This window comes from Macaca nemestrina, chromosome 2, assembly GCF_043159975.1.
Source record: "Macaca nemestrina isolate mMacNem1 chromosome 2, mMacNem.hap1, whole genome shotgun sequence".
Lineage (NCBI taxonomy): Eukaryota > Metazoa > Chordata > Mammalia > Primates > Cercopithecidae > Macaca > Macaca nemestrina.
In genome coordinates this window covers 106,100,749-106,116,277 of record NC_092126.1, presented here as the reverse complement: position 1 = coordinate 106,116,277, position 15,529 = coordinate 106,100,749, and the positions used below count along the sequence as shown (strand labels likewise).

The 15,529-nt window shown below is 42.6% G+C and overlaps 1 protein-coding gene across 7 annotated transcripts in view; it reads left to right on the top strand.

Moving 5' to 3' along the window:
- LOC105480278 (coiled-coil domain containing 13) overlaps nucleotides 1-15,529 on the top strand; it is a 65,302-nt gene that overhangs the window by 40,726 nt on the left and 9,047 nt on the right. For 5 of the 7 annotated variants that reach the window (XM_011738884.3, XM_011738883.3, XM_011738887.3 and 2 more), the window contains one exon: nucleotides 1,738-1,860. The exons of the other annotated variants lie outside the window; for them this stretch is intronic. In XM_011738884.3, the coding sequence (XP_011737186.2) occupies nucleotides 1,738-1,860 (123 nt within the window). The remainder of the gene's footprint in view (nucleotides 1-1,737; nucleotides 1,861-15,529) is intronic. 7 annotated transcript variants of the gene reach the window in all.

Below are 15,529 nucleotides of genomic sequence, written 5' to 3'. Positions count from 1 at the left end.
CTGGTCCTTCTCTGGGCTGCTATCCCCCAAAAGTGGGGGACAGCATGCTGCTGACACTTGGCAGCATAGTATCTGTGGGCCAAAGCTGCCCCACCCATCAGACTGGGGTCACAAAGGCACTTGGGGAGAGTGGGCCGACATTGAGCCACAGGCATGTGCCACACTCCTGAGGGTGGGAGGCCTTGTCACAGCACAGGGAGAATGGGCAGGCTCTGTTTCTCTGAGGTTTTAGTCACAGTGATGAGAGCAGGAAGATGGACAAGATGACCCTTTAGAGTCCCTTCCAGGCCTGTGTGGCTGTGACCCCTGCGCCACACAGAGATACAGGAGCTGCTGTGTGCCTTGGCTGCCCAGACTGCTGGTTCTCAGGCTTGTTTCTTCCACAACACACAAATCCTTACTGAACCCAACCATGCGTGGGCCCTACCCTCATGGAGCTTACAGTCCCCTACCACAGGTGACAGGAACAGAAATTCACAGGCAGGAATTCACAGAATGTCCTGGCTCCAGCCAGCAGAGTGATCCCAGAGAGTATGTCTATTCGGGCTGGCATGGTTTGAACCCACTCCCTTCAGGTGACTCTGGTGTGGTGCCTGAGATGAGGGCAGAGTGAAGAATCGGCCCTTTGCTCCTGCTCCTCCTCTGCCCACATTGTAGAACTGGGGAGATGAATGGGGCTTTCCAAACTGCAGTGCACACACAGAGCCCCTGCGGATCAGCCAGGTCAAGTGCGGGTTCTGATTCAGCAGGTCTGGGGTACAGCCTGGGATTCTGCATTTCTAACAAGCTGCTAGGAGATGCCAGAGCCACCGATTCAGAGACCACTTGTAGTAGCAAGGCCTTAGAGCATATTTAGGAGTCACGGAGGGGTCTGCAGTTCTCGGAGCCCATCTCAACCACCCCTCTCAATGTGTAGTGGGGGAACTGGGACCAAGAGAGAGGAAGAGACCTGCCCAAGACCACAGAGGAGTCAGCCCTCAGAATCACATGCCCCAGCCCAGTTCTCAGTACACTGCCCAGCTCTGCAACCTTCCCTATGCCCTGTACTGCTAGAAAAGTAAGCTCAGGGTCTCACTGGGAAAAGTGGGGGCACAGCGGAGAGCAACTTGGAACGCACATGTGGGCTCTGGGGGGTTGAAGTCGGGGGGCAGAGTTTACCTTCTGTCCTGGCTCCAGCCAGCAGGTAAGGGGTTGGTAGGCAGGCCCAGTGGTAAGAGGGAAGCAGTGATGGGTTGACTTAGGGCTGGAGACAATTGAACAAGCTGCAAAGCCAAATGCCCAGGCTCCAGGAAAGTGGGCTGGGCTTGGGGATCAAGCCAGAAGATGCAGGAGGGCTGGGAGAGACTGGCAGGGACACAGAGACTGGGCACACCTGACACTGGGTAGGGCAGCCAGGCCCCAAAGGCCACACAGGTATCCAAGGCACCTCAGGTCCCCAAGAGCCACCTGCCATAGCACAAGACTAATTCCAGGCCCCCAGAGGTCTTAGATGGACAGAGGTACCAGCGTAACTCTAGTTTTGGTAGGTTCAGCTTTGGAGTCTAGGGACTTCAGCAGGACCAGGAATGGCGGGCAAAGAAGCCAGCAGGGGAGGACCTAGAGGGACTGGGCTTGCTTCCATTGCTCTGGCTGACATTCGCCCTGAATGTCCTTCTAGTCTCTCCCACCATCACAGGGATAAGTGTTATTTCTAGGCCTCGGATGACCTCTGTCCTCTGCCCTCCACCCTGGTCTCAGGTTCTCGGACTCCCCAGAACAAAAAGGCTGGCAGGCACAAGTGACAGAGATCAAGGCCCTCTGGCAGGCTGCCGAGGTGGAGCGTGACCGGCTCACCGAGTTTGTCACTGTCCTGCAGAAACGGTAACACATGGCACCCAGGGATCTCTCCCATGGGCCTGCATGGGGTGGGGACTGGGGCCAGGCCTCATTTATGACTGGGTCCCCTTCACCTGAGAGCTCAGCTCCCAGTGTTGGTCCAGGGCATTCCCAGCCACAACTCATGTGCCCATCCAAATACCACACAACCTTGGGGCCCTGTCATCACACTGTGTTTTGCCCTTAGGAACAGCCCCATTCTACACGCACCCAATGGGACTGTTGTATGGCACGTGGACATTGGTGGGAATCTTGGGAGAGAAACACCCAGGAGTAAATCAGTCAACTCAATCCATCAATAATTAAAATCTGTGATGAGCCTGGCACTGTGCTTGGTGCTGCTAGAGGGTTTGGTGGGAAGAAAACATAAGCTAGACTGACATCTGGAATCGCAAAGAGCAAGAGAGGCGTTGATAGCTGGGGAGGCAGGGAGGGAAGCACGAGGCCTGGGGCACCGGACCAGGAGATACGGTTTTCTCTAAAGGGTTGTTGACAGACTTCCATTCAGATAAATCAGTGCTCCTCGCTCAAATGATCCTTTTGGCAAGAATTGCAGGTGTCCAGGCCAACACATGGCTCAACCATGTGACCTCCACACTGAAAAATATTAAGCACACCAGTGAGTTTCTGCCCTAACAGGCCGTATCATGTATCAGTCAGGGCTCTTTGATGACAGGCAATGGAAAGTAATTCTGGCTGAATTCAGTGAAAGGCAGATTTTTGGAAGGTACTAGCAGACTCCAATGCAGAGAGCAGGAGAGGAGTCTGGGAAGGTGCAGGCATCTTGAGTAGCAGGAAACCCTGGGCAGTTCCCTGGGCCACGGAAATGGCACGGCCAAATGACTTTTAGCTCTTGTGCCTGTGGGTTCTGGGAGAGAAGGTTGAACTGGCCAATGCTGTGCCGGTGTCCACCCCACACGTGAGGGCACTCTGACTGAAGTTCCTCCGGGTGCTCACAGAATGCAGGAAGGGTAGTTTGCCAAAGGGAAAACGGGGGTACTGAGAGCAAAAGAAGGAGCTAGGGGTGCAGGGAAGGACAAAACAAAGGATGCCTGCTACTTAAATAGTGAGTAGTCAGCTTTGCTTTCCTGTAGTACAGGGAAGATGTGAATTTCAGACATACTCAAGTATATGAGGAAAGCAACATTCATTCTTTTTCTATAATTGGAATATAATGGATAGTACAAGTCTTTATCAAATAGTAGAAACATACTCAGTGCAGGCTTTCTCTCTCATTTCTCTTGAGTTACATCTGAGTTTGGGGGTGTGTGAAAAAGGTGACTCAGTTAGCTATTGCTGCATAACAAACCATCCCAAACCTAGTGGCTTCAAACACAATGGTTTGTGCTTTCTCACGATTCTGTGGCTTGGCTGGGTAATTCTGCTCCACATAATGTCAACTGGGGGTCACTCACTGGTCTCATGCAGCTGGCACTTCAGCAAGGATGCCTCAGTTCTCCTCCATGTGGCTTCTGTCTCCATGTGAGATCTCATTTCCAGGGCCTCTTCACGCAGGGCTGGGATTGGGGTGAGGCAAGCAAGGCACCTGGGTATGAATTGTAAAGAGGTACTCATGCCCAGTCACGTACATGCAACTCTCTGTCTGAGAATATGCTGGCCCTTTTTGGGTCCTTGGGTTCCTCCTGGACTCTGTGTCATTCTGGGGTGTTGGGGGCTCTGTGAGGCTGTGCCAGGCCCATCAACCAAGACCTGTCGCCTTTTTTCGTTGAGGTTATTGCTAACTCCCTGGGCTGTAAGAAGAAAAGGGAACCCAAGCACGTTCTGCACTCAATTCTCTCAAATCTCTTTGGTTTAAAACTAAATGTTTCAAACTAAAACCATTTAGTTATAACTAAATTGGTCAAAACTGATGATTGGCCAATTAAACCAAATTAACCATTTTAAATTAAAACTAAATGTTTTAACTAATGTTTTAAATATCCCAAAGTACAGGGCCTTCCTTTCTCAGAGATTCTCAATATCTACTCCTTTCTTTATCTACAGCGTCTGTCCCAGTCTTGTACCAGGGAGGTCTTTCTCTGCCTGGCTTCCCTTCTCCTCTACTCTGCCCTACAATTTCCAGCTGCCTCAGTTCCCCTCCCCCACCCAGTTCCCTAATCCTGTGTGCTCATCCCAGCGAGACTGCGGTGCCCTGCCTGCCTGCCCCCACCCCACACTGCAGTGGAAAGTGCCTCAGGCAGAAAGCCAGGGCTGTGGGAGATCTCAAGTCCTTCCTTTCCTCAAGTCTTGTATCCAGTGTGTGTCTGCTCAAATCTTGTATCCAGTGTGTGTCTCCCTGTTGTCCATTGTCTGAAAACAAGTTCGTTCTTACATTTTATCCATTTTTCTAGTTACTTACAATAGGAGTTGCTAGTCTGGTTAGTTCACCATGACAAAAGTCACTAAATAGGTCTCTTATTTAAAAAGCACGTAGTCGGCTTGGTTCTTAAATTTAATCTGGAAGTTTCTGTGGTTGAACAGTATCGTTTAACCCATTTTGATTTTGGTAATATTTAATCACCTTAATTAATATTTTCTATTTGCCATGATTTTTCTCTGTTCCTTTTTTCTCCTTTCTTTCCTTATTGGACTGATCAAGTTTTATTTCTCTGACTTCTTTACAAGTTTGGAAGTTAGACATTCTATCTCTGTTCTTTTAGTGGCCACCCTTAACTTTTAACATAAAACCCACCAATCTAAAGTTAGTTGGTTTTGCTACTATCACTTTAAGCAAAAGAATCCATTTAGAATGTTTTAACTTTGACTTCTCCGTTTGTGCCTTTCATGTTACTGTTTCCTAATATTTCTCTTCCACATTCTTTTTTTAAACCCTGAAATTAAACCCTCCGAAGTAAGTCTTGAATATTGAATAGTCAATATTCGTTTCCTTTTGCCAACATGTTTGAAAATGTCTTCACTCACTGTTACTTCTTGTATCTCAGTCTTCCTTCTAGGTTCGCTTTCCTTCTTACTGAGATGCCCTTTAGTTCAGTGAGGCCATGTAAATAGTAAACTCTCTGAGTATTTGTTTATTTTTATTTTATTTTATTTATTTATTTTTCTTTTCTTTTTCTGAGACCGAGTCTTTCTCTCTCACCCAGGCTGGAGTGTAGTGACATGATCTCAGCTTACTGCAACCTCCGTCTCCCAGGTTCAAGTGATTCTAGTGCCTCAGCCTCCTGAGTAGCTGGGATTATAGGCGTGAGCCACCATGCCCAGCTAATTTTTGTATTTTTAGTAGAGATGGGGTTTCGTCATGTTGGCCAGGCTGGTTTTGAACTCCTAACCTCAGGTGATCCGCCTGCCTCAGCCTCTCAAAGTGCTGGGATTACAGGTGTGAGCCATCATGCCTGGCCTGTTTATTGTTAAATGTCTTTATTTTGCCTATCTTGAATGACAATTTAAGATAAATTTGGGCATAGAATTCTAAATAGATGGATATTTTTTCTCAGCACTTTGAGGCTATCCCATTGTTTTTTATCATCTACTATTGCGAAAAAGAAATCTGCTCTCAGTTTTATTGTCATTCCTTAATAGATTTGTCCTTTCTCTCCGATGCTTGTTAGAGCGTCTTTGACGCTCTGAAATTTCATTGTGATGTGTCTAGGTGTGTGTGTATATATACATGTATATGTAATATGCCCATATATTTACATATATGTATATATGTGTGACTTTACATATACATGTAAATATGTATATTTACATATACATGTAAATATGTGTGTGTATTTTTGTATATATGTATGTGTAAAGTATACATATGTAAATATATGTAAATATGTAATATGTAATTTTTTTCTACTCAGAAGTTAGTGTTCTTTTTCAATCCAAGGACTTTATAAGGACTGCTATCCATATATTGCCTCTTCCCCATTCTCCCTATTCTTTTAATCTAAAATTCCTAGTCAGTATATGTTAGACTTTCTTATTCTTTCCTCCACAGCTCTTTACCCTTACTATTTTGGGCTGAATTCTGGGTGACTTCTTCAAATTAGTCTTCTAGATCACTAAATATCTTCGGTTGTGCTTCATCTACCATGAAACCTATTTTGATAACTGTATTTTTCGGTAAAAGCTCCTGTTCTCGGCCGGGTGCAGTGGCTCATGCCTGTAATCCCAGCACTTTGGGAGGCCGAGTTGGGTGGATCACCTGAGGTCAGGAGTTCAAGACCACCCTGGCCAACATGGTGAAACCCCATCTCTACTAAAAATCCAAAAATTAGCAGACGTGGTGGCAGGCACCTGTAATCCCACCTACTCGGGAGGCTGAAGCAGAATTGCTTGAACCCGGGAGGTGGAGGTTGCAGTGAGCCGAGATCACACTATTGCATTCCAGCCTGGGTAAAAAGAGCAAAACACCTCTGTCTCAAAAACAAAACAACAACACAAAAAAACCCTCCTGTTCTCTTTCTTATAGCATTTGTTCTTTCATTACGATTTTTGCCTTTCTCCTTTTAATAATTTTGAACTTATTCCCTTAGAGTTTTCTACTATCTTCATTACTTAGGATCCTAAGTAGTGTCTGTCGGCTCTCCCCTTGTAGGAAATTATTTCCTTGTGTGGTTTCGATTTTTGTGATTTTTATGAGCTTATCTTCAGTGGGGCTTTTTTTCTTGTAGGAGTTCTTAGGTTATGACAATGTTTCTGTGGAGGTGTTCTGCATTTGTTTCTGTGAAGCTTTTAGGGTTTCAGTGGTCTCTGATTGGTACTTTATGCTAATTTATTGGTGTAGATTTCCTGAACACATGAATGCTGCCCTTGTGTTTCAGTTTCACATGATTGGTGCTTCCTCCCCTCCTCCCCATTTCCCAAGGCCCTGATAGACTACAGGCTTCCTTACTACTTTCCTGAACTTGTAGATGGATATTATCTTAGTCCTTTTTTTTTGAGACAGGGTCTCACTCTGTCACCCAGGCTGGAGTGCAGTAGTGTGATCACAGAGCACTGCAGCCTCGACTTCTTGTTCTCCAGTGATCCTCCCACCTCAGCCTCTGGAGTAGCTGGGATCAAAGGCACATGCCAACATGCCCGGCTAATTTTTGTATTTGTATAGACTCACATTAAATGCATCTTTACATTTTTATGGGAGTATATCTGTATCACAAATTCCTAAAAATGAAATGGCTGAATCAAAGAATACGCACATTTAAAATGTTCACAAATCATGACAAATTGACTTTTAAAAGAATCAATTTACATTCTTACCAGTAATGTGAACTATTTTTCCCCATACCCTCATAGTTACTAAGTTTTATTAATCTTTAACATTTTTTGCCAAGCTAACAAAGGAGTGCTAAGATCTCCTTGTTTTGATCTGCTTTGCTATGACCAAAAGTGAGAATAAGTATACTCTCTTTTCCACATAACTTTTACGTTTTTTTCTTTTAACTACCTATTCATGCTATTGCACGTGTTTTAGAGTTGTTTATATTTTTATTTGACTTATGAAAGAACACTTTAGTATTATATAAATGGTATTATGTATATAATGTGTAATATTATGTATGTTTGTCTTCATGAAGATTTTGTGTCACTGTGCTAAATTCATTCTTAGGATTCTTAGGTAGGGGGAAACCTCCTTATCCGAGTATTTTTTACCAGCATCCCCACAGTTACAGACCCCATGAAAGCAAAATTTTTAACATAAAAACACTCATCATTTGACTATTTAATATTCTTCACTTCACATTGGCATTGGGTCACTTTGGTCAGACTCTTGAAATACAATGAAAATCAATTATGAAGCAAAAAGGTAAATCTTTCAAAATACTTGGAATTTTATGAGATTGATGCACATGAGTTTGGAGAACTATTAGAATCGTAGTCAGAGACATTGACAAATTAGGATCTAGCTGAGTTAGGCCCGTTAACAATTGAAGAAAATCAGTGAGACCAGCGATTGGTCAAAAGAGAATAATCAGAATACCGAAGGGTCCTAGAGGTCTTGAAGCTGACAGACATCTGTAGATCCCAGGCAGGAGGAGCAGCCTCAGGTCTGGAGAGGGGTGGAGGACGAAGAAAGAGCTGGTTTTGGTGCATATTTGCAGGAAAAGCTGTAGAGCCTGCTGATAGATTGGAAGCTGAAGATGAGGAAGAAAGAGAAGGCAAGAGTGACCCCCAGGTATCTGGGCTAAGCAACTGCATGAGCGAGGATCACATTTATTGAGAGATGGAAGGCACATTATGGGGGAGAAGGACAGAAATCAAGAGACTGCTTATTCCTAAAATTTCGTGGGAATTCACAATGCGATTTGCTATTTTATATGATGTTTTGCTGTTGGTTTATTATTTCCCCTATTATAAATGGAGTTAAACAAAATGTGTACATTACTGAAATTCATAACAGAAAAGTGAAACCCCTCCCCCACAGTTGAGTCAATAGCTGCTGCATATTCCTTTTTGTTTTCAGTCCAGAGGCTGAATTATATTATCCTTGTATTTATTTGTTTTTAAATGTTTAATTTGTTATAAATGTTTAAATTAGATTATATATTATGCATAATCTTCTGCTACTTATTTTACTTAGTATATTGCATTCTCATGTCAGTACATATTCCTTTTATGGTTACAGAATATTTTATTGTATAATCCACTATTATTTATTTGCCATTCTTCTATTGATGGGTTATTAGTTTCTGATTTTAAAATACTTTATTGTGTTGTTTCCTTCTATTCTCATTTTACTTTGAGTTTTTAAAATCAGGAATAGCTACTGATTTTACCAATGCTTCTTCAGTATCTATCGGAAGGATTACATGATTTTCTCCTTTAACCTAATTCCGATGTTGAATCTTACAGCGCTAGTGTTCTTGGAACTATGTTGTGTTACTCTCTTACAATACCATTGAATTTAATTTTCTTTCTTTTTTCCTCTATTTTTACTGTGGTAGGCAGAATTCTAACATTCCCACCCCCGATATACATGCTTTATAAACTTCTCATCCCTTGAGCGTGGGCAGAACCTGTGAATATGGTAGGATATTATTGCCACAATTATGTTAACTTACATGGCAAAGGGGATTTTGCAGAGCTATGTAAGGTTACTCATCAGATGACTTTGAGTTAATCAAACAGGAGACTCTCTGAGTGGGCCTGACCTAATCATATGAGTCCTTTTAGTCTGAGTCTAGCAGTCAGAGACAGAGGAAGCCAGAGTGGAAGCATCATTTTCTTACTGGCCTTGAAGACATTCTCCTGCAAACTGTTACAGGAAAGGGGGTTTTGATCCAGACCCCAAGAGAGGGTTCTTGGATCTCATTCAAGAAAGAATTCAGGGCGAGTCCACAGCACAAAGCAAAAGCAAGTTTATTAAGAAAGTAAAGGAATAGGCCGGGTGCGGTGGCTCATGCCTGTAATCCCAGCACTTTGGGAGGCCAAGACGGGCGAATCACAAGGTCAGGAGATTGAGACCATCCTGGCTAACTTGGTGAAACCCCATCTCTACTAAAAATACAAAAAAATTAGCCAGGCGTAGTGGCAGGCGCCTGTAGGCCCAGCTACTCAGGAGGCTGAGGCAGGAGAATGGCATGAACCCAGGAGGTGGAGCTTGCAGTGAGCTGAGATCCTGCCACTGCACTCCAGCCTGGGTGACAGAGCAAGACGCCATCTCAAAAAAAAAAAAAAAAAAAGAAAGTAAAGGAATAAAAGAATGGCTACTCCACAGGCACAGCAGTCCCCAGGGCTGCTGGTTGTCCATTTTTATGGTTATGCTAAACAAGAGGTGGATTATTCATGCCTCCCCTTTCTAGACCATATAGGGTAACTTCCTGACGTTGCCATGGCATCTGTAAACTGTCATGGTGCTGGTGGGAGTGTAGCAGTGAGGACAACCAAAGGTCAGTCTCATTGCCATCTTGGTTTTGGTGGGTTTTGGCCAGCTTCTTTACTGCAAACTGTTTTATCAGCAGGGTCTTTATGACCTGTATCTTGTGCCAACTTCCTATCTCATCCTGTGACTTAGAATGCCTTAACCCTCTGGGAATGCAGCCCAGCAGGTTTCAGCCTTATTTTATCCAGCTCCTCTTTAAGATGGAGTTGCTCTGGTTCAAATGCCTCTGACATTTCCCCCATCCCTTTTAATCCTTAGGGTTGCAGAGGGATGAAGATCCATCTTTTGTAACTTCTCCAGGCTGAATGGGGCGATGATATTCCTCCCTCTTGTGTTCAGGGTAGTGAGGAGCTCAGTCAGAAAGCATCAGTATGGTGAGGGCCATTCATAACTCTTGAGTCCAACAAAATGTAGCATCTGGAAGATTAATAAGTGTTCAATTTAAGAAAACATTCAGTAAGCTCATCCTGCATTCCTCTACAAAGAGTACAACAGCAATATATTCCACAACAGTAAAGCAAGATAAGTAAAATTATCTCAAGTAAACTAAAGTAGAATGCTTTCCATGAACTGGCCAACTGTTGGAACCAAGCTGATATGGGGTTGCTAGCCAATTCCAATACATGCCCAGAATTAGAATACTGATCCAGATTTTTACATGACCCATCTCTCGTGTTTCTTCTGAGCAGCAGTCGGAGATCACTGGTTGGTTCACAGGAATAAACAAGGTCAGTTGCCCAAGGGGTTTTTATTGGCTCTATGAGTCAAATTTGATTCCTTAAAGGAAAGCACACCATTCCAATCAAAGTTTTGGTAAAATAACCAATTTCTCCAATTGTGTCCTCTTGCAAAAGAAAACAGATTCATATTGCACTTATGCAAATAACTGCATTGCCATAAGTTAAGAATACTCACACATAGTTTCCAAATTCTGGAGAAATCAGGTAGATAGAAACAAATATGTTCCAAATTTTGTTCACAGGAGTATACTTTACTCAATTGTTAAAAGCTGTAAACAGCTGAAAAGTTTCCTTGACTCTGAAAAACAAAGCAAAGGATCAGCAACATTTTAAACAAAATTAAAAAGATAACTTTAGACTTCTACAGTTTAGTACATGCAGTTAACTTCTGTTTGATATTCAGGAACATTTCAGCTCTCCGTAAGTCCTGAAAGTTTTTTCCTCTATTCTAATGTTGCAATTTCCAAAGTTATCAGAAACTTGCATTTAAGAACATCTGTCAAAATCCTGTAGTTGATTATAAACCACCTTCTAAAGATGATTAAAACAAGAAAACAATTGTAGATGATAAAAAGTCTTAGGACAGCGACTATTAAACGCACAATTGACTAGGAAATTTTGGTTACCTCTGTGGCACACATGATTTTATGTAATAATTATCAATAACATACATTAAGTCCTATCAGAATTATAGGAGTTTTAAAAATAATTTTGGAACATATACCTGTAACACATTTATACAAATATTGTCCAAAGAAAGCCAAGCACTATTTCATATTTGACAATGCTTTCTATATGATTTTTATACCAAATAAGCCAAATCTTACTGTTGCATTAGTGCATTATTGATGTCAAATCCAATTCTTAATAAAACCTTATAGATAAATTTATTTAATCTTAATCAGTTTCACCATAAGGTAAGATTCTTACAAACTTTGTATAACCCTTTACAAGTTTTTGTTAAAGAGATCATAGGCAGGTTTTTGCTCTAAGAAAAAACCTGTTGTGCTTTTATTCCAATGTTTAATTGATGGAAAAACTGAATAATACTCCTTTAACTTTAGTCAATATGTTCACACACAGAATTTCTTTTACAATTAACTTTTCACAAACCTTCCACCATTTGCTTAAACCTTTAGTTTTATTCTAACTTAAAACAATCCTTTAACCTTTAATCTAGGCAAGAAAAATCCACATTCCCATGACTTCTTATAATTTTTCACCAAAAACACATTTCACTTTCTTTACACACCTTGCATGTAAAACTGTTTCTTCAGTAGTCTCAGTTACATGTTACAGTGGCAACTCTTAGCAACTTTTACTTTTGGTGAAAACCTTGGTAAGTTTGGGATTTTAATTATGTACTAGTATGGAGCCTAGGACAGCAAACAGAAGTGCAGATAAGGTCTGACTCTTTCTAGCGTCTAACTTCTAATGTGTCCCAGGCCTTAACCTAGCTGTAAAGCAGGTAAGTCATACAGTTAGGAGTCATAATGGCATTTTACGAAGCATTTAGGAGGCCTAACAAGCTTCAAATTATACAACATTTCTTGCATAAATTTCCTTTTTTTTTTTTTTTTTTTTTTGAGACGGAGTCTCACTGTGTCGCCCAGGCTGGAGTGCAGTGGCCGGATCTCAGCTCACTGCAAGCTCTGCCTCCCGGGTTTTTACGCCATTCTCCTGCCTCAGCCTCCCGAGTAGCCGGGACTACAGGCGCCTGCCACCTCGCCCAGCTAGTTTTTTGTATTTTTTAGTAGAGACGGGGTTTCACCGTGTTAGCCAGGATGGTCTCGAACTCCTGACCTCATGATCCGCCCGTCTCGGCCTCCCAAAGTGCTGGGATTACAGGCTTGAGCCACCGCGCCGGCCAAATTTCCTTTTTTTAAGCAAGTAGTCATTTTACTTTAAGACAAGAATTTACCATGCAACATCCTTTCTTACATAAAATCTCTTTTCTTTATAACCATCTTTGCATAGCTAGGGGGCATGGCTAATTCCACATGTCCCCAGGCCTTATGTAGAATCTAATGCTCCAAAGTAGGTAAACTGAACAATTTTCAAAAGTCAAAGAAGCAATTTATGATCCTAAAGAATTTAGTAAATGTAATATCTGACCTGCATAATTTAGACTAAATGTTTACATTTTTGAAGATATTTTTATTTTACCAATAATCTTTAAAATTTTTTATTTCCCCAAAATTACTTAAGTCATATGAAGTAAAAGACATTATATTTTTTACTTTTCTGATAAAATATTTAAGCTCTTATTATTTTCAAACCAATTAGTTAAAGCTCTTTCATGTATAAACATCACACAAACAATACATATAAATACAGACAGAAGATAAAGGACTCATCCCCTGAGCTGGAAATTGAACCCTGAACCCAGGCTGCCATTGTGAAAAGAGAAAGCATAGCCACATGGTTACAAGGTCAAGCTCCCAAGGATTTACAAGACAAGAAGGAAACCTCATCCAGTTTTTTCAGGGATCTGCAGCAAAGTTTGTAACTGACCAGTTTGCTGGGCCGTCTTGAAAAGCAGGTTTATGGGTGTCCTAAACCTGTGTTCCATCATACGGTACCCCTCCTTATGACGGAACAATACAGAAAAACACATAAAGCACACCAGATTCGCTGCAGCTTAAGACTAGCCTCACAAATCCTTTTTCCGATTAATTAAAACTTTACAGGAGATAAACAATGACTTTTACCAATCTGCACAGAGAGAGAAAGAGGAAAGCATTGCCTGAGGCAGAGTGGGGAAGAGAGGCCAGAGAAAGACCCACCCATTGCAGCGACACTGAAAAGTTCAGGCGGCTGCTTGTCAGTAGTGAAGGGATCTTTTCCAGCAGTCCCATCAGCTCTTAGCTTTCCCTTTTAGGGAAGAAAAAGCTCCCCATGTCCCACAGTCCTGTACGTGCCTAATCTTGTCACCCACAGCCATCTGCAAAGAGTGCAAGACAGATTAACCCAAAGAGAATAGCAGTTAACATCCCATAGTGCCAAACTCATTTTTAACTGAAAGGGACTTTACCCAGAGGAACTTTACTGAGAGGGGCCGCTAACCCCCTACAGCTTAGAAGGGACTCTAACCCTCCTAAGTTGGGCCTCTAACCCAAGGTCAGTCAAGCGTCTTTGTTTTTTTACTAAGAGGGGCCTCTAACCCACTTTGTCTTAGGAGAGACTCTTAACTCCCCTAAGTTGGGCCTCTAACCCAATCCCATCCTTTACCCAGGTTAATGCACCCCACTTACCCAAAGTCGTCCAATCAATGCTGAAGTCTATTTCCTTTGGGTTGGGGGTTCTCCTCAGTGTTCTCCCTTCTGTGGTTCACCAGAAAGATGTTACTGGATCCCAGCACTTACCTAAAGTTAGCCTTTGGGTCAGGAGTTTCCTCACTATAGTTGCTTCCGTAGTCACCAGGAAGATGTTACAGGAACCCAACACTTACCCAAAGTTAACCTTTGAGGTGGCGGTTTCCTCACTTTAGTCCCTTCAGTGGCCACCAGAAAGATGTTACAGGAAAGGGGTCCTGATCCAGACCAAAGAGAGGGTTCTCGGATCTTGTGCAAGAAAGAATTCAGGGCGAGTCCACAGCGCAAAGCAAAGGCAAGTTTATTAAGAAAGTAAAGGAATAAAAGAATGGCTACTCAACAGGCACAGCAGTCCCCAGGGCTGCTGGTTACCCGTTTTTATGGTTATTTCTTGATGATTTGCTAAACAAGGGGTGGATTTTTTATGCTTCCCCTTTCTAGGCCATACAGGGTAAATTCCTGACATTGCCATGGCACCTGTCAACTGTCATGGCACTGGTGGGAGTGTAGCAGTGAGGACAGCCAGAGGTCACTTTCATCATCATCTTGGTTTTGGTGGGTTTGGACCAACTTTTTTACTGTAACCTGTTTTATCAGCAGGGTCTTTATGACCTGTATCTTGTGCTGACCTCCTATCTCAATCCTGTGACTTAGAATGCCTTAACCCTCTGGGAATGCAGCCCAGTAGGTTTCAGCCTTATTTCACCCAGCTCCTCTTTAAGATGGAGTTGCTCTGGTTCTAACGCCTCTGACAAAACCACTACGCTTTGGAGAGAACAACACGGCGGTGGATGATTGTGGATTATGTCATAGCAACACAAAATGGACGAAGACACACCTTTAGGCCCAGCTGGATAACATACCTGAACTCTAGAATAAGGAGAAAAATCTAGGAGCTGACAGCCACCCAAGTCATTAGCCAACAAGAAAATGGAGACCACAGTCCTACAAATATAGGGGACTAACTTCTGCTAACAACCTGATTGAGCTTGGAAAATGATCCCATGCCTCAGATCAGATAGCTACTCCTTCTGACACCTTGACTTCAGCAACGTAAGACACTGACAAATTAGCTAAGCCAACCTTGCACTTCTAACCTACAGAAACTGTGAAATAATAAATCTGTGTGGTGTATGTATGTTTTAATTGTGGTAAACTATATACACCAAACATTTGTCATTTTAACCATTAAAAGTGTACAATTCAGTGGCATTAATTACATTAACAATACTGTGCAACTATTATCACTATTTCCAAACTTTTCATAACCACAAACAGAAACTCTATTACTATTAAGCAATAGCTCCTCATATCGCACCCCGCAAGCCCAGCATCTAGTAACCTGTTTACTTTTGTTTTTAAGACAGAGTCTCGCTCTGTCACCCCGTCTAGAGTGCAACGGCGTGATCTTGGCTCACTGCAAGCTCCACCTCCCGAATTCAAGCAATTCTCCTGTCTCAGCCTCACAAGTAGATAGGACTCCAGGCGCCCACCACCACGCCCAGCTAATTTTTGTATTTTTGGAAGAGATGGTGTTTTGCCATGTTGGCCAGGCTGGTCTTGAACTCCTGACCTCAGGTGATCCACCCGCCTCAGCCTCCCAAAGTGCCGGGATTACATGCATGAGCCACCACAACCTCTTTTCTATGAATTTGCCTATTCTAGATATTTTGTATAAGTGAAGTCATACAATATTTACCCTTTTGTGTCTGGCTTATTTCACTTGGCACAGTGTTTCCAAGGTTCATTCATATGGTAGCATATGTCAG